This window comes from Acomys russatus, chromosome 14 (genome assembly GCF_903995435.1).
Source record: "Acomys russatus chromosome 14, mAcoRus1.1, whole genome shotgun sequence".
Taxonomy (NCBI): Eukaryota; Metazoa; Chordata; class Mammalia; order Rodentia; family Muridae; genus Acomys; species Acomys russatus.
In genome coordinates, this window is record NC_067150.1 from 15376434 (window position 1) to 15404341 (window position 27908).

Consider the following 27908-nt stretch of genomic DNA (forward strand, 5'->3'; position numbering starts at 1 on the left):
TCATCGCTGAGGCCGGCTCTCTCACAAGCACTCCGCCCCCTTAGAAGTCACCCCTTACAAGTCATTACCTCAGTTTGGAAATTCCTGGGTCGCAGCGGCCAGCGAGGTACTGTGAGTACCACCCCTCTCGGCCAGGGTACAGTCTTCATCCGGAAATACCAAAGTCCTCGTTCCGGAGGGGAAGGCGCGAGGTTTCCGGGAAAGTGGCCCCGACAGCACCGCCCCTCGGCCCCCCGCGGCCAGCCGCTATAAAGGCAGCGCTGGCCTCTGACCGCAGCCAGTGCTTGCGCCGGGTTTCCTTGCTACCTGCTCTCAGCCCCAGCCCTGCTATGGCTCCCACCTTCGCCGGGCCCGTGCTGCCTCTGCTCCTGGCCCTGGTCATCGTTATGATCCCAGGTGAGTCCGAGATGGGGGTCGATTTTGGGGACAAGTCCCCAATCTCCAGGTGGACCCAAAGCGCGATGGAGTCCTGCTCCTGGAGCAGCGGAACATCACACGGATCGTACTTAAGCTGCTGTTAACGGGAAGTGGGAGTGTAGAAGTGAAGGGTTGAAAACCAACAGCGTGGAGTTCGAATCCCGCGTTGCATTACTCCATGGGCAGGCTATAGAACACAAGTGTTTCTCATTCTCTTTTCTCCTCCCAGTCCCACTCCCTCTCTCTCCCTCCTCTCCCTCTTTCCAGATGCTTCCCTTCCCCGCCTTCTCTTCCCTTCCCTCCCATTTTGCTGATGCCTCGACATGTAGCTTCAGCCTGGTCTCTGTCTTGAACACTCACTCCTCGTGGCCTCCCAGCCCTTCCTCCTTCAGTCTGCGATTACAGACTGGAGACACACGGCTCCTCTATAAATTTGTACAGTTAGAACCTGGGTTCCTGGTCTGTGCAATGGGAACTGTGGTCACAGGCCTTGCCATGGGGCAATCGGAATGTGGCCCAGGTGGGGAACAGATGGTATGAGGGGCTGACCCGTACAAAGCTGAGTCTTGAGGTCCGGTTCCCTTCCCACAGACACCCTGTTCCTCATGGGCACCCCTGGGGAAGTCCAGGCTGCTTCTGCGCTGGGGAATTCCAGGGCTGGTGTACTCAGGAGCCAGAGGCTGAGAAGTGAAGCTGCTCAGGACACCCCTCTGCTGCCCTCCCTGGCTGAAGCCTGGGGAAGGCCCAGCTGTTCTTTGAGAGGAAGGGTCAGAACTTGGTGTGAAGCTCAACAGGAGGCTTCTGATCTGGATTCCCAGAATTACCCATAGCTGGATAGTCTCTTAGCCTCAGTGCTCTCCGTGGAGTGTCCAGCGGCTGTACTTCCAGCCCAGCCCACTAATCACAGCACTGGTGTCCTTCAGGAAGAGAGGGGAGAAAGTTGAGCTCACAGGCTTTGGGTGGTGTTTTTAGTTGTTGTTGGTTTTTTTTTTTTTTTTTTTGAGACAGGGTTTCTCTGTGTAGCCTTGGCTGTCCTGGACTTGCTTTGTAGACCTGGCTGGCCTCGAACTCACAGAGATCCACCTGCCTCTGCCTCCCAGAGTGCTGGGATTACAAGCATCCACCACCACTGCCTGGGTTTGTTCCTTTAATTTATTGATTACATTTTATTTGCTTATTGTACATGTGTGTGCATATGCCACAGCATAAATGTGGAGGCTGGAAGGCAGCTTGCAGAACTGGTTCCCTCCATTGCGTGAGCTCCGGGTACTGACGTCAGGCAGTCAGGCTGCTTGCAAGTCTTTACCTGTTGAGCCTTCTTGCTGGCTCCTTTTTAGTGTTTTCACACTAAAACTCTGTATATTGGCCCGGCTGGTCTACAAGTTGCTCTCCAGGCCAGGCTAACTTCGAACTCATGATCTTCCTGCTTCTGCCTCCCAAGTGTTTGATTTACAGGCTCCACACCTACCTCTCCTTCTTGCTTAAGCCTGTGGTGGAGACAGACCATAAGTCTTTGCATAAGTTAGTCAAGTACTATATTTCTGAGCAACCCCCCAGGCTAAGGGACACCCCCTCAAAAAAACAAAACAAAACAAAACACCAAAACAACAACAAAAAAAAACCAGGGTCTCCCTGTGTAGCTAAACCTCACCATGTAGATTAGGCTAGCCTCGAACTCACAAAGATCCTCCTGCCTCCTAAGTGCTGTGATTAAAGGTGTACGCCACCACATCTAGCATTAGGGACAGATTTTCAATGTGACCACCACTACCCAGAGGGTCTTCTTATTTCATTCCTTTCCTCTTTTCCTCTGACCCCGCTTTCAGCTCCTGCCTCCCTGACTCAGGACCTTTGCGTTCTCTGTTCTGTCTGAAATTTGTTTTTGTTTTTGTTTTCTTCTATTCAGCCTTCTCATCCTTCAGATTTCTTCTCAAATCTGTCAACAAGGAACTATATGTGTTTTTTAAATTAGTTAAAAATTTTATGTGTATTAGTGTTTTACCTGCATGTATGACTGTGTGAGAGGGTATTGGCTCCTCTGAAACTTAAGTTACAGACAATTATGAACTGCCATGTGGGTGCTGGGAATTGAACCCAGGTCCTTTGAAAGAGCAGCCTGTGCTCTTAATCTCTGAGCCATCTCTCCAGCGCTGAAGGAACTAAATGTTATGTCTTACTCTATTTACTCTTTATTTTCCTTTGAGACAGAGTTTCTCTTGTAGTCCAGTTGCCCTGAACTCGTTTTGTGGACCAGGCTGACCTGAACCCTCAGAGATCCGCCTGCCTCTGCCTCCTGAGTGCTAGGATTAAAGTGCTGTGCCATTGGGAGCCGGGAGTGGTGGCGCACGCCTTTAATCCCAGCACTCGGGAGGTAGAGGCAGGCAGATCGCTGTGAGTTCGAGGCCAGCCTGGTCTACAAAGTGAGTCCGGGATGGCCAAGGCTACACAGAGAAACCCTGTCTCGAGAAAAAAAAAAAAACAACAACAAAACAAAAGTGCTGTGCCATTGTGCCCGGCTGTATGACAATACTCATATTGCCAGCCACTGTCAAGCCAGGCATGGTGGCACACACCTTTAGTTCCAGCACTTGGGAAGCAGAGGCAGGCAAATCTTTATGAGGCTAGCCTGGTCTATATTCAGGGCTACACAGAGAAAACCTGTCTCAAAACAGACAGACAGACAGACAGACAGACAGACAGACAGACAGACAGAAAAGGGAAAGCCAGAATAAGAACAAGAAGGAAAACCCAGCTGCTCTGTGAGGCTGGTGCAGGCTCAGTGGGCAGAGCCCTGTCTAGTCTGAAACCCTGGGCTCCATCCCTAGCTCTGCATTAAACTAGGTGTGGCAGCGCTGAAAGAAGGCACAGCCCTTAAGCACTGGCTACTCTTACCGAGGATCGGTGCTCAGATCCCAGCACCACAAAGACTCAATTTCAAAGGGTCTGATGGCCTCTTCTGGCACCTATTTGCATGTACATACACACACACACACACACACACACACCCATACATATGTACATACACAAACACAAAGAAATTATTTTTAAAGAGAAAGAAAATCCTGTACTTGGTAGAGGGAGAGAAATCCCTGTATCCAAAGCTGTCCTTGGATTCCATTTGTCACCCAGGATGTGTTCAGCTCCTGATCCTCCTGAGTGCTGGAATTACAGGGATGTGCCACCACACCCAGTTTCTGGGGTGCTCCGCTTCAGGCATGCTAGGCAGGCACTCTGCCCACTGAGCCCAGCCAGCCCCAGCCTCAGCCCCTCAACACCCATAATTTGTTATCTTTGTGTACTTTGTGTTTGGCTGCCTCCTGCATAGGGGGGTGAGGGGAGGGTGTCAGAACTCGGCCTGGCTCAAGGCTGCGCAGTCAGCACTTAGCCCTGAGGTCACATAGCGGAACCAGCCTATCACCTCTCCCTTTTGTTCCAGGGCCTGGTGGTGCTCAGCTATCCATGAACCCCATAGAAGCCTTCCTACCTCAAGGAGGGTCCCTGCTGGTGAACTGCTCATCCTCCTGCAACCGGAGCCTTAACCTGGGCTTGGAAACTCAGTGGCAGAAAGTCGAGCTGAGGAGTGAACGCAACTGGAAGCTGTTTAAGCTGAGTAACATTCAGAAAGACAGCAGACCGATGTGCTTTGAGAACTGTGACACCATTCAGTCCTCGCTGTCTGCCAGGGTCGTGGTATATTGTGAGTGGCATGGCCAGGGGCAGGGCGTAGAGAGACCCAGGGGACATGACAGCTGGCACATGAGGAGGCAGCTTTGGAAAGTCCCATAGTCATTTAGAAAGCTCTTTAAGCCTCAGCCAGGAGAGTGTACCATAGGGATTTAGAACATTCTAGAATGCTACCATCTGATGCCTGGATTTTTCTGTCTTATTTAACTGTACATTATTATTATTATTATTATTATTATTATTATTATTATTATTATTATTATTATTATTTCTAATGTTTTGGGTTTTTAAAAATATAATTTTGGGTTTTTCCAGACAGGGTTTCTCTGTGTAGCCTTGGTTTTCCTGGACTAGCTTTGTAGACTAGGATGGCTTCAAACTCACAGAGATCCACTTGTCTCTGTCTCCAGAGTGCTGGGATTAAAGGTGTGCACCACCACGCCCAGTCTGCGTTGTACTTTTGAATTTTTAGTTTATTTTTTTAATTACGTCAGGAGCTGGGTGCTGTGGTGCACGCCTGTAATCACAGCACTTGGGAGGTAGAGGCAGACAGATGTCTGTGAGTTCGAGGCCAGCCTGGTCTACAAAGTGAGTCAAAGACAAACAAGGCTACACAGAGAAACCTTGTCTCGAAAAGCCAAAAAATTTATCTTAGGCGCAGTAGCACATTATTCTAATTCCTACACCTGGGAGACAGAGGCAGGAGGATCTTTGTGAGTTGAAGGTCAGCCTGGTCTACATAATGAGTTCCAGGCAAGCTGGGGAGGCTACACAGTGAAACACTGTGTGTATGCACATGTTCCAGGGTGTTGATGACTATTGAGAATTAATATTCAATCATATAATTAGTAAAACCTTATTTATTCATTAGTCAATAATTTCCCCAAACAACCATACATTGAGACTATGATTCATTCAAAATTAAGCACAGAGGTGAACATAGTAACGAATCTGTTATCAGATTATCCATTTATCTTTCTCCCATTCACAGTCCCAGGTACTTGCATTATGATTTTCTCTGGAATTTGTCCATTCCCTCCTCCCCTGCACCTTCCCTTGAGTTCCCCAACCTTTGGCCTTGCACCTCAAAACTCCTCCCCCTCTCTTCTGCCAAATCCCAAGCTTCAGCGTTTTGTTTTGTTCTGTTTGTTTGTTTGGTTTTTTTTTTTTTTTTTTTTTTTTTTTTGCTTTTTCAAGACAGGGTTTCTCTGTGTAGCCTTGGCTGTCCTGGACTAACTTTGTAGACCAGGTTGGCCTTGAACTCACAGCGATCCGCCTGCCTCTGCCTCCCAAGTGCTGGGATTTAAAGGCGTGCGCCACCACCACCTGGCTTCAGCATTTTTTTTTGTTTTTGTTTTTAACCAATCAACTTTAAATTAGGTGGAGCAAGGTTTACACAACAAGGACAGGTGTACCTGAGAATGCAATGGTCTGAGCAGACACTAGCTCTTAGGGGCCCAGTAATTAGCATTAAAAGACCAGACCAACCCCCAGTACCAGGGACAGAGGACAACTTCCAGGAGTCATTTCTGTCCTTGCACCAGGTAGGACCCAGAGAATTGGAACTCAGGTCATCAGCCTTGGTGGCACTAAATGCCTTCACTCTCTGAACCATCTTGCTGGTCCTGTTTTTGTTGTTTGTTTGTTTGTTTTTATTTTTCCAGACAGGGTTTTTCCATGTAGCCTGTTCTGGAACTCACTCTGTAGACTAGGCTGGCCTTGAACTCAGAGACCTGCCTACCTCTGCCTCCTGAGAGCTGGGATTAAAGGCTTGTGCCACCACTGCACTGTTTTTATTTATTTAATTTTTCAAAGATTGTGTGTGTGTGTGTTTGAATGAATGTCTTGAACCTGCATTATGAATGTGCCCACAGGTGGAGACCAGAAAAGGGCATTGAGACCTCTGGAACTGGAGTTACAGATGGTTGTGAGCCATGTGGGTCCTGGGAACCGAACCCAGGTCCTCTGCTATAGCAGCCAGTGCTTTAACTACTGAGCCACCTGCTTGTTTTTTTTTTTTTTTTTGTTGTTGTTGTTTTTGTTTTGTTTTGTTTTTAAGGTAAGCTGGCTTTGACATCTTGTTTTTCATGTACCCACCTCCCAAGCACCCAGACTATAGGTGTGTGTGCCTACAAGCCTGCATTGGATATCAGTTCTTTACATAAGATATATATGTGTCCTGCAACCTTCAAATTCCAGGCTTGGAAATGGTTGGTGCCTGGATTCCTCCCACGGGGAACTGGTCCAGATCCAGGGTTGTTCTGTCCCCTTAGGGCTGAGAATGGGACCATCAGCATTTTGCTCTTGGCCAGGTATGTGCTGAACCACTGAGCATCCTAACCCACAGTGCAGCTGTATTTGAAGGTCAAATATTTACCAAACCACTCAAAGATAGAGGAGGACCAGGGGAATGGTGAGATAAAGTTTGGTTTGGGCATACCATGGAATAGTTTGCAACTGTATAAAAGAATGCAAAAGCTCCTTCCTGCCTGAAGGAATGTTATATTAATTAAAAGGAAATGCATGCTGTGACCATTTCTGTGTTGGGTGCAGCAGGGGCAGGAGGGGAGGGGAGGCCTCACATGTTACGCCAGCGCTAACCTCAACCCTTCCTCCAGCTGCTCTGGGTATTCTAGGGATGGAGCTCTCTCTGAACCATGCCCCCAACCCCTCACTGTGGAATTTCAGGCTGAGGCTATACCCAGCTGGCTTTGGAATTAGCACCGAGGAACTGGGTAACCATTGGGCATTTGGCAGCTGTCCTTAGATTGGTATGATATGGGGAAACCTGAAGGCCAGCAATCTTAGCTGGGCGCTGTGGCTCACACCTGTGATCGCAGCACTCAGGGAGGTAGAGATAGGTGGATCTCTATGAGTTCGAGGCCAGCCTGGTCTACAAAGAGGGCCCAGGACAGCCAAAGCTACACAGAGAAACCCTGTCTTGAAAAAGAAAAAAAGAAAGAAAGAAAGAAAGAAGCCATAAATCTTAGTGTTGGCTGACAGAAATCTCAGCCTTTGGGAACTCTCAGTGTAGCTTCTGATTTGGAGGATGGTGGGTATGTGTGCCAGTGCTGTCCTGGAGGGAGAGAAGTCTCCAAGCATTCCTGGTGGCCTTGGGAAGTCCCTCTGATGAGACTTCCCAGGGTACCTGATCTTGGAAACCCAGGGCTGGGCCTGGGGCTGTCACTTGGGCTGTTCAGCTGTGCCTTACTTACTTTACATGAACCTGAGCCCGGGGTGGTGGTGGTGGTGGTGGTGGCGGCGGCGGCGGCGGCGGCGGCGGCGGTGGTGGTGCATACCTTTAATCATAGTACTTGGGAGGCAGAGGTGGAGTTCAAGGCCAGCCTGGTCTACATAGTGAATTTCAGGTGTGTGTGTTGGGAGTCACTAACAACCACCCAAAAACCCAGGCGGGGGTGGGGAGGGGTTGTTCCTGGCAGAGGGAACACCCTAGAGAAAGGCTGGAGAAGAAAACTACCACCTAGTGTGCATGAGAAGAACTGCACATGGGTGCCAGTGTAGGTGCTTTCTCCTTGGGAAGAAAGGGGCAAGGGAGCCAGGGAGGGTGTGGAAAGCTAGATTACCGGAAGTGGAAGCTGGCTGGCGGCAATTGGATCCAGCCGCAGCCTGGCTCGCTTGCTGCTTTTGATTGCAGCATCCAAGATGGGAGGGGCAGACAAATATTTGAAGACTGGAACAACCAGGATTTTGTGAGAGACTAAATTCAGGGCCAAGATGTAAGACCAAGAACCATGCCCTCTCCCATGTGCCTGGTTTTGTTGTTTGTTTGTTTTCTGAAACAGGGTTTCTCTGTGTAGCCTTGGCTGTACTGGACTCACTTTGTAGACCAGGCTGGCCTCGAACTCACAGCGATCTGCCTGCCTCTGCCTCCTGAGTGCTGGGACTAAAGGCGTGCGCCACTACGCCAGGCTTGGTTTTGCTTTTTTGTTTGTTTGTTTGTTTTGGATGCCTGTGTTTTAAGTCTGGGAGTCAAGTTGTCTCTTTGGGGACTTAGGTCTGAAAGGAGCACACATTCTACAAGCTGTATTTTTATTTACTTTGTATAGAGAGGGGCGGCACAGTATGTGCAAGGAGGTCAGAGGTCATTTCTCGCCTTTTTTTTTTTTTTTGAGACAGGATTTCACTGTGTGGCTCGTCTGTCCTGGAACACTTTCTGTAGATCAGGCTGGCCTCGAATTCACAGAGATCTGACTGCCTCTGCCTCCCAAGTGCTGGCATTTAAGGCATGCGCCACCACTGCCCAGCTCAGAGGTTAATTTTTACAAAATGATTTGTTTTTATTTTATGTGTATGGATATTTTGCCTGTGGGTGAGTGTACACCCAGTTTGTGCCTGGTGCCTCAGGAGGCTAAAAGAGGGAGCCAGAGTCCATGAGGTTGTCAGCCACCATGTAGGTGCCCGGCTCTGCCTCCAGAGTGCTGGGATTACAGGTGTGTACCACTATGCTAGGCTTTCGGTTTTTTTTGTTTTTTCGAGACAGGGTTTCTCTGTGTAACAGCTCTGGCTGTCCTGGACTCACTCTATAGACCAGGCTGGCCTCGAACTCACAGAGATCCGCCTTCCAAGTGCTGTAATTAAAGGGGTACACCACCATTGCCTGGCTCTTCTTGTTTTCTTTTTTTTTTTTGTTTTTGGCTTTTTTCTTTTCTTTTTTTTTGTTGTTGTTGTTGTTGTTGTTATTGTTTTGAGACTTGAGACAGGGTTTCTCTGTATAACCTTGGCTGTCCTGGACTCACTTTGTAGACCAGGCTGGCCTTGAACTCACAGCAATCCTCCTGCTTCTGCCTCCCAAGTACTAAGATTAAATGCATGCACCACCATGCCTGGTTTATATGTTATTTTCCTTGTGTATGTATGATGTGTGGGTGTAAGACCTGCATGTCTGGCTGGCCGTGGTGGCGCACGCCTTTAATCCCAGCATGGGAGGCAGAGGCAGGCAGATCACTGTGAGTTCGAGGCCAGCTGGTCTACAAAGTGAGTCCAGGACAGCCAAGGCCACACAGAGAAACCCTGCCTCCAAAAGCAAAAACAAAAACAAAACAAAAAGACCTGCATGCCAGGTCTGCATACGGGAGGACAGGATAACTCAGTGGGGTTTATTCTCTTTTCCAACTTTGCATGGGATCCAGGAATTTGTTAGTTCATTTGTTTGTTTTTTGAGACAGGGTTTCTCGGTGTAGCCTTGGCTGTTCTGGAACTCACTGTAGTCCCAACTGGCCTTCAACTCAGAGATCCACCTGCCTTTGTCTCCTGAGTGCTGGGATTAAAGGTGTACCACCACTCCTGGTCACTTTAATTTAATCAATGTAATCTTTGTGTGTGTGTGTGTGTGTGTGTGTGTGTGTGTGTGTGTGTGTGTGAGAGAGAGAGAGAGAGAGAGAGAGAGAGAGAGAGAGAGAGAGAGAGAGAGAGAGAGAAGCGATGGAATCCAGGGCCTCCTGCCTCTCCTGCCTGATAGGCAAGGCCTCTAAGACTGGGCCACCCCCCACCCCTCAGTCCTGAGGAGTCATGTCTACCTCTAGCACACTTACTCGCACAGTTTGCTCTTGATAGAATTTGGAGTTTGTTTTCACCTCTCAGAAATCACTGCTGGGAATGGGTGACAACCTGTGTGCACACACTCCTGGCCTCCTCCCTGGCTTTCCCCAAGGCTCTCTGCATTCCTGTCTGCTTAGGGCTGTGGTTTCCAGTGCCTGAGGCCCTCAGTCAGGTGTGGGGTTGTCGGCAGCAGTTCATCCTACAGGATCCCCAACCCTCTGTTTCCCTGCAGCACTCCCGGAACGTGTTGAGCTGAAACCTCTGCCGGCCTGGCAGCAGGTGGGCCAGAACTTCACCCTGCGCTGTGAGGTAGAAGGCGGGGCACCCCAGACCCAGCTCTCAGTGGAGCTGCTCCATGGGGAGGAGATGCTGAGCCAGGGACTAGTGGGTGACCTCCCTGGGGAGTCCAAGGAGATCACCGCCCTGGTGCTAGCTAGTAGAGACCACCATGGAGCCAATTTCTCATGCCGCACAGAACTGGACCTCAGGCCCCAAGGGCTGTCGCTGTTTTCCAACGTCTCCGTGGTCAGGCAGCTCCGGACTTTTGGTGAGGCCTTGTTCCTGCACAGGGTGCAGTGGGTTCTTGGGAGGAAGCTGACTCCAGCAGTGGGGGGAGAGGTGCTGAGGAAGTTTTAGGGTTAGCGAGATGCCTCCATGGGTAAAGGGGCCTGCACCCAAGCTTGATGACCAGAGTTCAATACTCAACTTCCAAAGGGGAAAACTGGCTCCTGAAAGTTGGCCTTTGTCTTCCACAAGTGAGTCGCGTACACATATACAGATCAAATAAATGAATACAAAGAAAAGAAAAAGGGGGTTTGTGGGTGGCCACGAGTCTTGCTCATGCCTGTCTTGTCTCCCAAGATCTTCCTGTGACCACCCTAAAGCTGGATACCCCTGACTTCCTGGAGGTGGGCACTCAGCAGAAATTGCACTGCTCCCTGGAAGGCCTGTTTCCTGCCTCTGATGCGCAGATACATCTGGAGCTGGGAGGCCAGAGGCTGCCCCAAGAGAAGACAAGCAGCAGAGACTTTGTGTCAGCCACCACCTTGGTGGAAGTGACTGGTGAGCTGGAAGGAACCCAGCAGCTGCGCTGTGTGTTGGAGCTGGCAGGCCACATCCTGAAGGATCAGAAGACCTTGCACATCTACAGTAAGAAAGGACGGGGCTTGGTCCAGCAACAGCAGACGTTGGAGACCTGACTGAGAAGGGTACCAAAGGAGTAAAACCCAGTTCAGGGGCAGAGCAGACACTGTAGGTGGGGTAGCCCATGAGTAAGGACTGGCTCCACGGGCATGACCAGGGGTGCCAGAGGTGGAAGGAGTCCCTAAGAGTTCAAGGCCAGGGCCTGGAGAGATGACTCAGAGATTAAGAGTACCAGCTGCTCTTCCAAAGGTCCTGAGTTCAATTCCCAGCAACTATATGGTGGCTCACAGCCATCTATAATGAGATATAATGCCCTCTTCTGGCCTGCAGGTGTACATGCAGGCAGAACACTGTGTAAATAATAAATAAATAAATAAATAAATAAATAAATCTAAGAAAAAAAAAAGAGAGAGAGTTCAAGACCAACCAGGGCCAAACAGTGAGACTTTGTTTTAAAAAAAAAAAAAAAAAGTGGAGGCTAGGCTGAAAGGAAGAGCCCAGTTCCCAGATGGCCAATGCTGGGGTTTGGGGCTGAGGACAGAGCTTGGAGTAAAGCTCACCTATACTTACCACTGAGCTGAGGGGTTAAGGGTCAAGGGCGGGGCTTGCTCTGGGCGAGACTCACGGAATGTTTCCGCCCCTAGACTTTCCTGCTCCGGTCTTGACCCTGAGCCAGCCAGAGGTGTCAGAAGGGAGCCAAGTAACTGTGAGGTGTGAAGCCCGCGGTGGAGCACTGGTGGTGCTGCTGAGCGGCGCCACCCCTGGGCCACCATCCCCGCAGGTCCAATTCACGCTGAATGTCAGCTCCGAGGATCACAAGCGACACTTCTTTTGCTCTGCGGCCCTGGAGGTGGCTGGGAAGTCACTGTTTAAAAACCAGACCCTGGAACTCCGCGTGCTGTGTGAGTGGGGCTGCGGGGTAGTGATCAACACCGTTAACTGCCCTATGTGCCCTCTGAGCCTTCCCTGACCGGTGTCCTTTACTCTACACTTTCTCCAGACGGTCCCCGGCTGGACGAGAGGGACTGCCTGGGGAACTGGACCTGGCAAGAGGGGTCTCAGCAGACCCTGAAATGCCAGGCCTGGGGCAACCCAGCCCCCAAGCTGTCCTGCAGCCGGAGAACAGATGGCGCCCCGCTGCCCATCGGCGTAGTGAAAAATGTTAGACGGGAGATGAGCGGTATCTACGAGTGCCATGCCGTGAGCTCCCAGGGGAACGTCACCAGGGATGTGTCCCTGACAGTGCTGTGTGAGTGTCCTGGGATATAGGTCCAGGTGAGGGGTGGGCTAGGTGCCAAGTCCTCAACTCTCACCATCCCCTTCTGTCTCTAACACACAGACCACCAACAGAATAACTTGGCCATCATCATTGTGGTGACAGTGGTGGCCATTGTGGGCCTTGTGATCTTGGCCATTTACCTTTACAACCACCAGAGAAAAATCAAGATCTACAAGCTACAGAAGGCTCAGGAGGAGGCCATGAAACTCAAGGCGCAAGCCCCGCCTCCCTGAGCTGCCAGGACACCAGCACCTCCGTGGGCAGCAGCTGCTGCTTTTGAACAGAAAGGTTTACCCTCAACCCACCTCCTCAGGCTGTGACAGGACAGGATGGTGGCCTCAGGATGTACGTCCTCTCTACCGCACACTTGTAGCCTCGGGCCTAAGATGACGGGACTGGCAAGACTGTTAGGGTGTGTGACCTGGACCCACCCACATGTGTGCCTTCTGCCAGGAAATGCTGGCTTCATGATCTTGTGCCTGTGCTTGAGGGGCCCCTGGCTAAGGAAGGTATCCAATAGACACAAGCAAGAGGTGAAATATAAGACCGTATTTCCTCTGACATAGGAAAGCTGGGCATTGTCCGCAACTCTTCATGATGATGTATTTATTAATTGTTTTACCTGCTATTTATTGAGTACCCTGCACAGACGGGAGAGCTGTGAGCGAGTGAACATAGAGGTCCTTGCCTGGACACTGTTGCAAGGGCCGTACACTCAATAGAGCCTGAGGGAAGGGTCACGTGGGGCTGGGGTTTTTCCATTGGTCAGGATGCTTTTCCCAAAAGGACTGACTCATGGGGACTAGCAGCGGTTCTCTCGGAGCCCTGCCGCCACACCCTTGACTCCCAGCACCCACATGGATAACCACGTCCCCGCTCACTCGTTCCTGCCTTTTTCTCAACGTTAGCCACCATGTCTACATAAGGATGCCCACCCTTGGCAGCTCAACTACGGAGTCTCGTGCTCACAAAATGGAAGGAAATGCTGCGACTACTGGGGAGGGTCCTGCGAGCTGTGGGGTTACGGTTACCCCTCCCAGCTCAGAAGCCTTTCCTTTGACTCAATAAAGTTTTATGTTGGCCTCCGCCTCTTATGCGTTTGAGGACAGGCAGCATATCACTTAGCCAGAGCCCTCTGAGTATCCCTGACCACCACCACTCCTTCCCCAAAGGATTGCCTGTTAACCCAGCCCTGAGTCTGTGGTCCAGCCTCCTCATCTCCCCGACCCCCCCCCCCCTGCCCCCCTAGTCCCCAGCCCACACACTTTTTTGTATTTAATGTAGGAGTTCTCTGTCTGCATGTACACCTACATGCCAGAAAAGGGCATCAGACCTCCTTACAGATGGTTATGAGCCGCCATGTGGTTGCTGGGAATTGAACTCAGGACTTCTGGAAGAGCGGCCAGTGTTTTTAGCCTTGAACTTACAGAGATCAGCCTGCTTGTTTCCCATTTAAAGGCAGGCGATGCTACTGCCATCACCACTGGGCTTTGATTTTGTTTCCTGAGACAGGGTTTGTATGTAAACCTGGCTGTCCTGGAACATGTTGTGAGAAATGGGCTGGCCTTGAACTCAGCTGGCCTGAGTCACATCTATGCCCAGTGAAATCTCTTTTAAATTTGTTTGTTTTCCCAGCAGGGTTTCTCTGCGTAGACCAGGCTCAGCTTGAACTCACAGAGATCTGCCTGTCTCTGACTCCTGAGTGCTAGGATTAAAGGCACCACTGCCCAGTTATTTATGTATTTATTTTTTTAATTTTTTAAAATGACTTTTTGGGGCTTAAGTGAAAACTAAAACTCACTTCAGAAAAATGCAATGACTTTTGGTTGATAGTAGGGTCTGATGTATCATTCTGGAGTAGAGGGGAGGCAGGTATCGTCAACAGGGCTGCGGGGGAGAGGGGCCCACTCTGGGGTGTGGCCAGGGAGCCTTCTTATCACCCAGGCCAGCCAATGCTTCCTGGCAGCCTGGCCAATACCTCAACGCAGGCTTTGTGCTATGGAGTCTATCTTTTTGCTCCCGTCGCTTTTGCTGATGGCCGTCTATCCCAGGGGTGGGAGCCCCCAGCATGAGTGGATGCAAAACCCTCCAGTGCCTTCTGTGACCTCAGTGCCTTTCTTGGTGCATCTAAATCCGGAGTTGCAGGCTGTGCCTCCGGGATACTCGGTGTGGCTTAACTGCAGCCACAGCTGCCCCCTGCCGGCGCATTCCAGCCTGCACACTCAGCTGCAGCAAGGAAAGACACTCAACGGATCCGGCTGGGTATCTTACCAACTACTGGATGTGAGGGCCTGGATTTCCAAGGTGCGCTGCATCGTCACCTGCGCAGGAGAAACGCAGGAGGCCACCGCCAGGATCACCGCTTTCAGTGAGGGAAACCGGGGCTCAGGCCGGGCTGGGATGAGGGGAGAAGGGTGGAGGAAGTGGGTAGTTGGCAGTTGCTTTAGGAGGTGCCTTGTGGGCCTTACCCTTCTTGCCTTAGAACCGCCGAGAAGCGTGATCCTGGAGCCTCCGGTCCTAGTTGGCCACACATACACTTTGCGCTGCTATGTAACGCATGTGTTCCCCGTGGGGTTCTTGGTGGTGAGCCTGAGGAGAGGTGGCCAGGTGGTTCATTTTCAAAATCTGGAGCACTTCACCCGCTCAGATCTGGCTAATGTCACTTTGATCTACCCGAAGCGGGCTGGACCCAATGACCTATTACAACCACTCACCTGCCATGCACGCCTCAATCTCGACGGGTTAGTGGTGCACAGAAGCTCGGCGCCTGTTATGCTGACGGTCCTCGGTGAGGCACCCTGCAAACCCGGGGAATTGGTGCGGGGGGGGGGGGGGGGGGGGGGGACGGGATGCTGCCACTCCAAGAGAGCCTGCAGAACAGGCGTGAGCTCCACGCTTGGTGGGCCTCATTCCTCCTGGTTCCTAATTTTCACTCCTGCTCCTAGCTTTGAGTCCAGCCTCCATAGCCTTGACCTCTACCTCCATCGCAGCCGTGGTGGGGATGCTCCTGGTGGGGATTGTCTACGTGCGCAAGTGCCTGGCCGTGCAGACACAGTTATAGACGGATGTTCGATGCCTGACAAGAGGGAGGGGAAAAGAAGCCCAGAGTAATAAATTCAGAGATTCTTGTTGGAACAATAAAGCCTTTCTTCAGTCTCGGCCCTACGGTTCGTGGATTCCTGCTTTCTCCAAATTCCTTCTCTAGGGGGTTGAAGATTTGTAGATCAGGGATGGGACCTTTGCCTGGCCATCGTTTCAAAACCTGGTACTGGTGGAAACAACACCTTGGGTGTCTCAAGGCACCTTGAAGTTTCTCCTTCAAAGCTGGTTCAGGGTTCTAGAACCCGAGTTCCTCCTCGTCTAGAGTTAGTCTCTCTCTCTCTCTCTCTCTCTCTCTCTCTCTCTCTCTCTCTCTCTCTCTCTCTCTCTCTCTCTCTCTCTCTCTCTCTCTCTCTCTCGGCCCTGGGTTGGGGAAGGGCTGGCTCTTGGTATGGCTTTTTCTCATTGGCTCCGTTGATACACGCCGCACCTCTGATTGGAGGCTAATTTCCCTTCTCCCACCTCCTTTTTCACTACAGATCCTGTGGATTACTAGGGCGGCCCAGGGGGTGGAGCTAGACTTGGTCCCTCTGCGTTATCATTAATGGGGGGCGGGGGGGGGCGAGTTTGGGAGAAGGAAAAACTCCAGAGTAGACGGGGTGTACTCTATGTAGTAGAGAAAGCTAATACCCAGATAGGAAACATCTGGCATAGCAACAAGTTAGAGATGATTGCTCAGGCCACGTGGTTGTCACAGGCTTGCATCCTGGGAACGTGTTTGTTGTCACCGAGCCAGGTACGCATGTGTGGAGGGGTGTCAAAGATTGAGGTCAGATGTGAGATCAAAAGTGTCCCCAAACTGGTCCAACTGGGGTTACAGAATCTCGCACTGGTTGCCCAGCCGAGGCAGCGGTGCTCGTGGAAAGGAGCCGGCAGATGCTCTCCTGAGAAAATCCGCTCACAGCGCGTTGTAGACACATTCCCGCTGCACGCTGGGTAAATACAGATCTGGTGTCGAAGTAGACTCTAATTTAGACGCCGGCGAATGCTGCGCACACGCACACGTGTCTGAGACTCGCTGGCACTTGCTCTCCTCTTCCTTCGCCCGCGTGCGCAGAGGAGGTATCAGGGGCGGGGCTCCCCTCCTCACAGTCTGCTGGAGGTCAAAGCAAAGCATCAGTTAAGAGAGGCAAGCTCACATCCTCCTCTTATAACCACCTTTCCTGCATACCACGTATCCCCAAGCTAACTCAAGTAACCCCACCATCCACTCTGGCTCCAAGGGGCGCTGGTGGGAGGGGCCGAGAGTGGGCGTGGCTTGGAGCCTAAGCGAGTTGCCTCAGAATCTATACCTAGGATGGTGGAGATTTGGGCAGGGCCTCTCAGCAACCCTCCCCTCCTTCGCCACGGATGACGCGGGAGAGCGTGGTCGACCCCAGAAGGCTTTAGACCATTAGGCCAACCTCCACGTAAACCCCTTCCCCCACGGGGGACCGACCGTGGGGAACCGATCTTGCTTGGCCAGCTCGCCCGCTAAGGCCTGGAGCAGCCCAGTGCGCGCTCGCCTCCCGTCAGCTCGCCCCCCATCATTGCCTCTGTCACCGCCCCCTCCTTAGAAACCAAGTTACCAACGTTTAAACCAATCCCTGGGCGCAATTCTGCCACCCCCACACTCCACCCGCTGCGCTGAGCGGTTCTCCCAGCCCCACTCTCCATCACTCGCAATCCCCTCGCCTCCTGCGTTCTCCCCTCCCCGGCAGAGGCGGCAATGCCGGGGCCTTCGCCAGGGCTACGCCGAGCGCTCCTCGGCCTCTGGGCTGCCCTGGGCCTGGGGATCCTCGGTATCTCAGGTAAGAAGAGCCCGCCCCGCGGAGCCAGGTGGATAAGGCGGGGGCGGAATTGAAGGACTCGAGAAGGCGGCCCCAGTGTCCCCTCCAGGCTCCGCCCTTTACTCGCTTCCCACGCTTCTGCCACCACCTGGAGCCCGGGCTTCTCCCCGTCCCTCCTCCACCCCAACACACCTCTTTCTAATCTGAACCCAGCATCTTTTCCGGATTCGGGGTTTTTCACCCAACCTTGCTCAGGAGACACTGTGACTCTCTTCTCCTGCTCTGGCGTGCCCTATGGTTCACGGACTGGCATCATCCCTATTCATGATCCTCAAAGACCCCATCTCAACTATCATGATTCAGAGGCTCTGTTCCCCCTTCCAACTGGAGCCCTGGCAACCGGCTTCCTGGGGCTTTCCCCCTGCTTCCTTCCCGGAGTCCAGCCTTGTGGCTTTCTGTCCAAGTTACTCAAGTTTGGGGACAGTCTCCTTTAAGGCTTTGACTCAGTCTCATTTCTACTTTGCTTTTGCCCCCAGCCTCAGTGTCTCTCTCCCCCATTTCCTGACGATCAGTCAGGGTCTTAAGAATCATTTGGTTCCCCATCCCCACCCCCACCCCCGCCACTGGAGTCTCCTCCTCCTCACTATTGACGTGTGCATCGGAGACCCCATCCTTTCCGCACCTAGTTTCGCCATCTCTGCCTTAGAGAACAAGACTTCCAGGGACGCCCCTCCTGGAAGCTTGAGTGGGATGCGGGACTCCCGTGGCGGTGGTCTCTCCTCGTCCTTGCAGACACCTCTGGTTTGGGACATAGGGCAGCTAAGATTTTAGAGAGGCGGGGGGTGTCCCCAGGCTGAGCCCGCGTTTTCCTGGGCAGCGGTCGCTCTAGAACCTTTCTGGGCGGACCTTCAGCCCCGCGTGGCTCTTGTGGAGCGTGGGGGCTCGCTGTGGCTCAACTGCAGCACTAACTGTCCACGGCCGGAGCGCGGTGGCCTGGAGACCTCGTTGCGCCGGAACGGGACCCAGAGGGGTCTGCGCTGGCTGGCTCGGCAGCTGGTGGACATCCGAGAGCCTGAGACCCAGCCGGTCTGCTTCTTCCGCTGCGCGCGCCGTACACTCCAGGCGCGAGGGCTCATTCGAACTTATCGTGAGTTCTGGGTGAACACGCCCCCTGGGTCCCGGGACCTCCTCTTCAAGCTCTACCCACCCGTCCTCACGCCCTTTTTCCTATGCGTACCCGGTGAGCACCACAACTTGCTAGAGCAGAGGTTTTGGTCCCTTGCAGAGCGGCCGGATCGAGTAGAGCTAATGCCGCTGCCTACTTGGCAGCCGGTGGGCGAGAACTTCACCTTGAGCTGCAGGGTCCCGGGAGCAGGACCCCGAGCGAGCCTCACGTTGACCCTGCTGCGGGGCGCCCAGGAGCTAACTCAACGCAGTTTCATAGGCGAGCCACCCCGAGCACGGGGCGCGGTGCTCACCGCCACGGTCCTGGCCCGCAGGGAGGACCATGGGGTCAATTTCTCATGCCTCGCGGAGCTTGACCTGCGGCCACACGGCCTGGGACTCTTTGCAAACAGCTCGGCCCCGAGACAACTCCGCACCTTTGGTGAGTGTGAACCCTAACTGACAGGTTCAAAGAAGTTTAAAGGCAGCCGGGTGTGGCGGCTCACGCCTTTAGTCCCAACCCTCCGGAGGCAGAAACAGAAGGCGGATGTCTGTGAGTTTAATTAAATCCAGCCAGTGTAGCATAGTGAGATACCCAAAAGCTTAGCAGTGCTTCAACAAGAGCACTAACTCTGTATATTTTTTTGCATTTATTTAATGAGAGAGAAACAGAGTGTGTGTTCATGCGTTTATGCACATGCAACGGTGCGTGTGTAAGGTTAAAGGATAATTTTGTGGGAGTTGGTGCAATCTTTCCACCATGTGGGTCCTGGATCGAATCAGGTCTTCAGGCTTGACGACAAGCGCCTATAGTCGCTGAGCCATCTCGCAGGCCCTTCTGTTTTTAGGATAAAACCAAATAATATGTGTCAACTGCTTGGTTCCCGCTGTATGCTTAGGACGTAAACTCGCGCTCTGTTCTTTGTCTACCCTAGTCCTGCCTCCACTTTCCCCGAACCTGGTTGCTCCCCGATTCTTAGAAGTGGGGCTCAGAAAGGCCGGTGAGCTGCACTTTAGACGGACTGTTTCCAGCCTCAGAAGCCAGGGTTTCCCTCTCGCTGGGAGATCAGAGGCTGCATCCTGATGTGACCCACGATGGGGACAGCCTCGTGGCCACTGCCACAGCTACCGCAAGCACAGAACAGGAAGGCGCCAGACAGCTGATGTGCAGCGTAACCCTCGGGGGCGAAAGCAGGGAGACCCAGGAAAACCTGACTGTCTACAGTAAGGGGAATGGAGGAGGGGCTTCAATGGCTGGGGCTGGGGCCAGAGTCTCACGTGGGCGGAGCCTACAAAGTGGGCGGGGCCTCTACCTCAGAACAGGCAAGGCCGGAGAGCTCCAGAGCAGGAGCAGAAGGCAGCTGGAAATGAATAGATGGGGTTGAGTTACCTGAGAGAGGGGTGGCAAGTGAACCCCACCTAATGCTCCGCCACCAGGCTTCCCAGCTCCTCTTCTGACTTTGAGTGAGCCTGAAGCCCCCGAGGGAAAGACGGTGACGATAAGCTGCTGGGCAGGGGCTCAAGCCCTTGTTACCTTGGAGGGAATCCCAGCTGCGGCCCCTGGGCAGCCTGCTGAACTCCAATTAAATGTGACGGAGAGCGACGACAAGCGGGGCTTCTTCTGCGACGCTGCCCTCGAAGTGGATGGGGAGACTCTAAAAAAGAACCAGAGCGCTGAGCTTCGTGTCCTGTGTGAGTGGGTGTTCACATTATCTCTGTGACGCCAAGAATGGTATTACCGTCCCCATCTTTAACCTTATGGTATCTCCTCTGTCTCATGGCCGCAGATGCACCTCGCTTGGATGACCTGGATTGTCCCAGGAGCTGGACGTGGCCAGAGGGTCCAGAGCAGACCCTCCATTGCGAGGCCCGTGGAAACCCAGAACCCCTCAGTGCACTGTGCGAGGCCTGACGGTGGGGCAGTGCTGGCGCTGGGGCTGTTGGGTCCAGTGACCCGCGCCCTAGCAGGCACTTACCGATGCACAGCTGTCAATGGCCAAGGCCGGGCGGTCAAGGACGTGACCCTGACCGTGGAGTGTGAGTAGGGAGAGGTGTGCATGCTCATCTCTCTGTTCTCAGAGCCAGGTGGGCTGGCCTACAGGAGAGTCAGCGGCAGCTGGGAAAACTTCGAAGAGAAGGGTCATGGTGACTGGCACAGTCTGGCAAGAACAGGCAATCAATCAATCAAGACAGTGTACCCGAGAAGGTCCCAAGGGTGTTTTGTGGGAATCAGCCAAAAGCACTCTGAGACTTCAGGGAAGGGGCCCATCACCACATGCTTTCCCACACATATCACACAGAGTAAATAAATAAAATGGTTCAAGCCAAACTAAGGAAATGTCTCCCGTCAAGTGATGATGGCTCACACCTTTAATCACAGCACTCAGGAGGCAGAGGCAAGAGGATCTTTGTGAGTTTGAAGCTAGCTGGGTCTACAGAGCGAGTTCCAGGACACCCAAGCTTACACAGAGAAGCCTTGTCTCAAAAACAAAACAAAGGGGGGGGGGCAGGAAGGGGGAGGGGAAAGAGACCCCATATATAGCTTCTCAAACCCTTTCTGGAAGCAGAAGATCATTAGGGACATCAGCTGGGTCTGCAAACCCAAACCTGGGCCTGGGCCTGCAGTTCAGTTGGTGGAGTGTTGGCTTAGCATGCATAAAGGCCTGGTTTCCACCTTTTGCACAGCATAAGCCAGGCACAATGGTAGCCTAGGTCCTAGGAAAAGGAGGCAGAAGGAGGGGAGTTTAAGATAGTACTCAGCTGCATAATGAGTTCGAGGCCAGCCTGAGCTATGACATCCTGTCTTGAAATCAAAATCTGGGGGCTGGAGAGGTGGCTCAGTGGATAAGAGCACTGTCTGCTCTTCCAGGGGTCCTGAGTTCAATTCCCAGCACCTACACGGTGTCTCATAACCATCTATACTGGAATCTGATGCCCTCTTCTGGCATTCAAGTGTCTATCCAGATGGAGTACTCATATATAAAATTAATAAAAATCTTTTTTTGTTTATTTTTTGTTTTTCGAGACAGGGTTTCTCTGTGTAGCCTTGGCTGTCCTGAACTCACTTTGTAGATCAGACTGGCATCAAACGCACAGAGATCAGCCTGCCTCTGCCTCCTGAGTGCTGGGATTAAAGGCATGTGCCACCACGCCCAGCCATAAATAAAATCTTTTTAAAAAATAAAAATATTTAGAAAAAAAAAAAAGAAAATCGGGCTGGAGAGATGGCTCAGAGGTTAAGAGCACTGGCTGCTCTTTCAGAGGCCCTGAGTTCAATTCCCAGCAACCACATGGTAGCTTGCAATCATCTATAATGAGATCTGGTGCCTTCTTCTGGCCTGCAGGCTTACATACAGGCAGAACACTGTATATATAATAAATAAATAAATCTTAAAAGAAAGAAAGAAAAAGAAAGAAAACCAAACCAAAATTCGAGCTGGGTGGTGGAGGCATACACCTTTAATCCCAGCACTCGGGAGGCAGAAGCAGGCAGATCTCTGTGAGTTCGAGGCCAGCCTGGTCTACAGAGTGATTCCAGGACAGCCAGGGGCTACACACAGAGAAACCCTGTCTCAAAAAAGTAAAAACCTAAAAATAAATAAAGAAAATACTATCTGCTGGGTGGTGGAGCACTTTAAAGCCAGCACTCGGGAGGCAGAGGTAAATGGATCTCTGAGTTCCAAGTCAGCCTGGTCTACACAGAGAAAACTTGTCTCCAGAAACAAACGAACAAAAAAACTTGTTCCAGATGCCCCAGCGCTGGACAGCGTAGGCTGCCCAGAACATCTTACTTGGCTGGAGGGAACGGAGGCGTCTCTTAGCTGTGTGGCACATGGGGTCCCACCGCCTAGCGTGAATTGTGTGCGCTCTGGAAAGGAGGAAGTCATGGAAGGGCCGCTGCTTGTGGTCCGGGAGCACGCTGGCATTTACCGATGCGAAGCCATCAATGCCAGAGGATCAGCGGCTAAAAATGTGGCGGTCACGGTGGAATGTGAGTAGGGTGCCTGGGGGAAGCCCACACCGACATCCTATGCCCTCAGTGTGAACTCCTATTTCCCTGCTTCCTAGATGGTCCCAGTTTTGAGGAGTTGGGCTGCCCTAGCAACTGGACGTGGGTAGAAGGATCTGGAAAGCTGTTTTCCTGTGAAGTTGATGGGAAACCAGAACCACTCGTGGAATGCCGGGGCTCCGAGGGTGCCAGCGAAGGGGTAGTATTGCCCCTGATGTCCTCAAACCCTGGTCCTAGAAACTCTATGATCTCTAATAACTTGTCACCGGGTATTTACCTCTGCAACGCCACCAACCGGCACGGCTCCACGGTCAAAACTGTTGTCGTGAGGGCGGAGTGTGAGCGGGGGAGCCCTGGTGGGCGGGAAGTAGGGGTGTCCCAGGGTCCCTGCCTTCTCTGACGCCCCTCCTTCTGGTGGCTGATTTACAGCGCCACCACAGATGGATGAATCCAGCTGCCCAAGTCACCAGACTTGGCTAGAAGGAGCTGAGTCGACTGTGCTGACCTGCAGTGCCAGGGGCCGCCCCTCTCCACGGGTCCGCTGCTCCAGGGAGGGTGCCGCCAAGCTGGAGAGGCTGCGAGTGTCCCGAGAGGATGCAGGGACATACCACTGTGTGGCTACCAACGCCCATGGCACGGATTCACGGACGATCACTGTGGGTGTGGAATGTGAGTGAGGATAAGGCTGAATGAATGACTCAGATCGCTAGAAAAGCTCTGTGAAGACTAAGGATGTAGTCACGTGGGTAGACTGCTCAGCACGCACAAAGCTTTCATTTTAACACTTGGGAGGCAGAGACAGGCAGATCTCTGTTCCAGGACAGCTTGGTCTACAAAGAGCTACAAGGTACCCCAAGATTACATAGGCCCTCTCTCACTTGTTCGCTGTCTTTCTCTGCCCCTACCCCAGTTGTGGGAGTGGGGTAAACACAAGCCCATGGGGAATTCAGAGGGACTTCTTTCAACCCACCTCAGTAAGAAAAGAGGACTTTTGTTTCCACAGCAGGTGGTGGGGCTATCTTGGGTGGCAGTGGTTTTGCCCACCCATCCCAAGAGGGGTGGGCTTAGGTCTCCTAAGGATGTCGGATTAATGTCCCAGTGCTAAGCGGCCTTTTCGCGCCCCTGCAGACCGGCCTGTGGTGGCTGAGCTGGCGGCCTCGCCCTCAAGCGTGCGGCCAGGCGGTAACTTCACGCTGACCTGCCGTGCAGAGGCTTGGCCTCCAGCGCAGATCAGTTGGCGCGCGCCCCCAGGGGCTCTCAACCTCGGCCTGTCCAGCAACAACAGCACTCTGAGCGTGGCGGGCGCCATGGGCAGCCACGGCGGCGAGTATGAGTGTGCAGCCACCAATGCGCACGGGCGCCACGCGCGTCGCATCACAGTGCGCGTGGCCGGTGAGTGGTGGGCTCCTGGGGTGGAAGTGGGGCCAGGAACACGCACCAAAGAGTAACCTAGGCTTTAGGGTTACTGACCCCGACTCTGCCTCAAATACTTGTATGTATACTCTAAGTATGCAAGGCCAAAGGCAGAGGCCATCACCTGGTGGGTGGGGCTGTTGGTGACAGGTTAGAGTAAGGAACTAAAGGCTTCAAGAATGGACCGGAAGTCAGGGTAATACTGCTCACCTCTTGTCCTAGCAACCTGGGAGGTGGAGGCAGTTGCTTCCGAGCTTAAGCTCATCCTCAGCTGTACAGGGGGTACAAGGCCAGCCTATGCCACAAAAGACCCTATTTCAAACACTCACAAAAGGAAGAAAGGACCTCCTAGGACAGACCGGTGGAGGTGTCCCATTAGAATGAGTGCTAGGAGCTAAGAAACATTTGACCCTGGGGTCAGTGATGTTGATGGTGGCCCCAAGTCATGACTGTCCTGGGGCAGGGGTCTGTCAGAGTTACAGGAGGGCTGAGTTGGTCCCTCCAAGCTGTCCCCCTTAGGAATATGGGAAGTATTGGGTCATTAGGAGGGTATGAAAGGGGTCACGAGCTTATAATCACATGGTATTTTGGGGTCCCCTTGATGCTGGAAAGGCCTTCCTGGGGCCTCTTCTTCCATCGGGCTAAGATGACAGGTACATGGAGGGCTCAGGGGAGACTGGGGGCTTGCCCACCCTGGTGAGGGTCTGCGCCCACAGGTCCATGGCTGTGGGTCGCTGTGGGCGGTGCGGCAGGGGGCCTGGCGCTGCTGGCTGCGGGGGCCGGCCTGGCCTTCTACGTGCAATCCACGGCTTGCAAGAAGGGCGAGTACAACGTCCAGGAGGCAGAGAGCTCAGGCGAGGCGGTGTGTCTCAATGGCGCGGGCGGGACACCGGGAGCGGAAGGTGGAGCAGAGACCCCGGGCACTGCGGAGTCACCTGCAGATGGCGAGGTCTTCGCCATCCAGTTGACAACTTCTTGAGCCTGCACCCAACTTCCCGGGGGGTGGACGTATGTATTGTTTGCTCTCTAACTAATCAACTTCAAGGGCATCACCTCCGTTTTCTACCCATTCCCTTCAATAAAGTTTTTATAAAGGAGTTTAAGTCTGTGTCTGATTATAATCTGTTGCACATTAGTACAGCAATGAGGGTTGAATCGCAGTCTCAAGGGGTGTGTGTGTGTGTGTGTGTGTGTGTGTGTGTGTGTGTGTGTGTGTGTAGCCTTGGCTGTCCTGGACTCGCTTCATAGACCAGGCTGGCCTCTGCCTCCCAAGTGCTAGTATTACAGGTGTAGGCCACTGGGCCTGGCTTGTATATATGTTTTTATATATGTACTTTTTTTTTTCCTCCTGAAGATTTATACACAGCTCAACAGCTGAGTTGCTGAGAGGAAGTGACATTGTCTTCAGACAGGTAAAGATGCCTATTTTTTTTTCCTTTTCCTTTTCTTTTGTTTTGTTTTCTAGGCAGGGTTTCTCTGTGTAGCTCATGAGGCAGAGGCAGGCAGATCTCTGAGTTCAAGGTCAGCCTGGATAACAGCATGAGTTCCAGGCTACACAGAAAAAAAAAAAGTTTTTCATTCAAAGCACTTTTCCTTTCTTCTATTATTCTGAATTCCCATGTTTCTGGTATGTTCTGAGCCATCTTTGTGCCCTGAGACCTGGAGATGGAACATGACCTTTGATGCAGCTTCCTGCAATCAAAGGACACTTGGGTGAGTGATGACCAGCTCCTTTCCCCTCTACACCACGTACCTCTTCTGCCTGCTGCTCGCCCTCTGATCTGTTGGGTCTCCCAGGCCTGGTTATAGACAGAGCAAGGTCCCTTAGCCAGCACGAGCACCGCTATCTTGGCTCCTTCCCAGTAGTTTGTGCATTTCTTTTGTCTTTTTCTTTTTTCTTGTTTTTCAAGACAGGGTTTCTCTGTGTAGCCTTGACTGTCCTAGGCTCGCTTTGTAGACCAGGCTGGCCTCAAACTCACAATGATCTGCCTGCCTCTGCCTCCCAAGTGCTGGGATTAAAGGCAGGTCAGGTGCCACCATGCCCAGCTAATCTTTGTATTTCTGGGCTGAGTAAAGGGTGTGGGGCCAGGTGTGAGTGACAAACCTCTCTATTCCTGGCTCTAGAGCCTGGAGACAGGAGGATCAAAAGTTGGAACTAACCCTTGGGTGAGTATCCAGTGGGAGGGCCAGTCTGGGACAAGAGCCCTCACCCCAAAAATAAACCAACAGAATGTTATGGGGGCTCAGTTGGTAAACAGGATCTGAGTTCAATCCCCAACATTGACATAAAATTAGATGTGGGTATGGGCCAGCCAAATAGCTCTGTGTGGAAAGATACTTGCTGCATGAGTCTGGCAGCCCACGGTTCATCCCTGGAAACAAAAAGGTAGGCTAAAACAGACTGCATAAAAGTGTGCTTTAAAAAAAAAAAGTGTGCTTTGATTCCCTCCTGGCCCCCCACCCCCACATTCTGTGGCCTTCACACTCACATCACACACATGTCCCCACACACAAAGGGTGTCATAGCGATGGAAGCAGAATAAGCAGATCCCTGTGGCTTTACTATATAGCCGCCTGGCCTTGTCAGCCTAGCCAAGGTTCAGGTAGCTCGAGATCCTGGTGGGAATGAGCACGTAAAAGTGCGCAGTGACAAGCCTGGTGACGTAAGTTCAGCCCTGGACCTCCACAGTGGTAGGAGAAAACTGACCCTGAAAACTGTCCTCTGACTGCCACCTGTGTACTATGATGTGTACACGAGTGTGTGTGCACGCACACACATACACCAAAGCAATTTAATTACTTAATTTAAAAAAAAAAAGTCCACAGCTGAGTGTGGTGATGCACACCTTTAATTCCAGCACTTGGGAGGCAGAGGCAGGCGGATCACTGTGAGTTCAAGGCCAGCCTGGTCTACAAAGTGAGTCCAGGTCAGCCAGGGCTACACAGAGAAACCCTGTCTTGAAAACAAACAAACAAACAAACAAACAACAACAAAAGGCCCCGTGTGGATGACGTTTGAGGAAGTTAAGGATGTACACCTGAAGTTTCACGTTTCTGCACATGTGCATTTATATAAACACATTCGTGTACTCGGGAGTGCGCGCACGCGCACACACACACACACACACACACACACACACACACACACACACACAGGCCTTCAACAATGGGTTCTTGTCCTTGGGGCATTCCTCCTCTTAAGGAGTGAACCACTGCCCTGCGCTAAACACCTTGGCCTTCCTGTGTCCACCTGTGTCTCAGTTTATTCCCGGTCTTGCCTATCAGAATTCACTGTAGATAAACGTGGGTATCCGCTGCAACCCCCACTGTGCAGCCCCATCCCCCTCAGGCTCTGAGAGCAGAGGCAGAAGGAGACAACAGCTGGGCCCTTCTCTCTGAGGCCTCCTTCTCATTTTCTGCTCCCTGAAAAGCAGGAACACCCAGCTCTGGTGAGGGAACCAGGTCTAGGCAGCTCCTGTCGCCATTGGTTGCTCAGATGCAAACATTTAATGAGCAGAGATGAGAACAGGAAAGCAGAGCCAGAGACAGCAAAGCTATGCCAGGGACGGAAGCAGGACAGCGCAGGCCGAGGGCAAGCCTCTGCTGGGCCCTCCCCACCCTGAATCATCTCCTCACTCCTACCTGCCACCTCAAGGTTCCTCGAGGCTCACAAAGTCCTCCTGTCCAGGGTAGTTCCTGGTGGTTTCTTTTGTTTTTTGAGACAGGGTTTCTCCTTGTAGCCCTGGATGGCCTGGAATGTGCTCTGTAGACCAGGCTGGCCTCGAACTCACAGAGATCTGCCTGCCTCTGCCTCCTGGAGTGCTGGGATTAAAGGCCCGTGCCACTGTTGGAAGGGCGCTGCTGTTTGTGGTTGCAGTCTTCCCAGACTGGTTAGCCACTGAGCTCAGCCTTAGGTGCAGACAGAACTCACTCTCCCCAGCAGGGCCTCCGGCTCTCTGCCTTACTCTATCTGGCAATGTCTTTAAACATAGATGCCCCTAACCACATTTGATAGATGGCCCTTGACACAGCTCCCTGCTAGCTCTCCCTTCCCTGCACCTATAGGCTAATTAGGTACTGTGTTCCTGTTCATATGGTAGGAACTTGCTTCCCAAATGCAAAACAAGCATCATAAAAACGCCTGGTTTCATCCAATTATGAACGCCTATCCTGGAAGCCCCACCCACTCCCCAAGGCCTATATAGCCTTTGTTCTTCCGGATTAAAGTTGAACTAGCTCCTGAAGTGGTTCCCAGAGTGACCGATCTCCATCGTGTTTACAGCATTCCAGGCCCTGTGTCTACTCTTTTGCTCCTCTTGCCTCTCTGGGTTGGTGGCCATCAGCCCCGAGGGAGGAGGAGAGCCATATGCCA

General features: G+C 52.4%; 3 protein-coding genes across 3 annotated transcripts; all 3 read left to right on the plus strand.

The window, feature by feature from the left end:
- Positions 1-225: 225 nt before the first annotated feature.
- Positions 226-12588, plus strand: Icam1 (intercellular adhesion molecule 1). Its single transcript, XM_051155977.1, has 7 exons — positions 226-396; positions 3854-4114; positions 9893-10207; positions 10522-10809; positions 11448-11705; positions 11804-12052; positions 12143-12588. The coding sequence occupies exons 1-7, from the start codon at positions 330-332 to the stop codon at positions 12313-12315; spliced, it is 1611 nt and encodes a 536-aa protein (XP_051011934.1). The 5' UTR covers positions 226-329; the 3' UTR covers positions 12316-12588.
- A 1406-nt stretch (positions 12589-13994) lies between these two features.
- Positions 13995-15228, plus strand: Icam4 (intercellular adhesion molecule 4 (Landsteiner-Wiener blood group)). Its single transcript, XM_051155971.1, has 2 exons — positions 13995-14870; positions 15028-15228. Exons 1-2 carry the CDS (start codon positions 14081-14083, stop codon positions 15141-15143), a joined length of 906 nt encoding a protein of 301 aa, XP_051011928.1. The 5' UTR covers positions 13995-14080; the 3' UTR covers positions 15144-15228.
- A 1573-nt stretch (positions 15229-16801) lies between these two features.
- On the plus strand, positions 16802-24628 carry Icam5 (intercellular adhesion molecule 5). Its single transcript, XM_051155969.1, is given in 13 exon segments — positions 16802-16971; positions 17828-18097; positions 18236-18556; positions 19050-19099; positions 19101-19338; positions 19552-19806; positions 19902-19999; positions 20001-20151; positions 21863-22105; positions 22183-22461; positions 22553-22792; positions 23252-23515; positions 24253-24628. Coding segments are annotated over 13 exon segments (2754 nt in total). The 5' UTR covers positions 16802-16889; the 3' UTR covers positions 24516-24628.
- Positions 24629-27908: the final 3280 nt, after the last annotated feature.

Excerpts from the sequence above, each read along its gene's own strand:
- Icam1 (XM_051155977.1), top strand. The coding sequence starts at position 330 with ATGGCTCCCACCTTCGCCGGGCCCGTGCTGCCTCTGCTCCTGGCCCTG. Across the intron at positions 10,810-11,447 it reads GAAGACCTTGCACATCTACA|ACTTTCCTGCTCCGGTCTTG; the intron begins GTAAGAAAGGAC and ends TTCCGCCCCTAG. Across the intron at positions 11,706-11,803 it reads CCTGGAACTCCGCGTGCTGT|ACGGTCCCCGGCTGGACGAG; the intron begins GTGAGTGGGGCT and ends CACTTTCTCCAG.
- Icam4 (XM_051155971.1), top strand. The coding sequence starts at position 14,081 with ATGGAGTCTATCTTTTTGCTCCCGTCGCTTTTGCTGATGGCCGTCTAT. Across the intron at positions 14,871-15,027 it reads TGTTATGCTGACGGTCCTCG|CTTTGAGTCCAGCCTCCATA; the intron begins GTGAGGCACCCT and ends TCCTGCTCCTAG.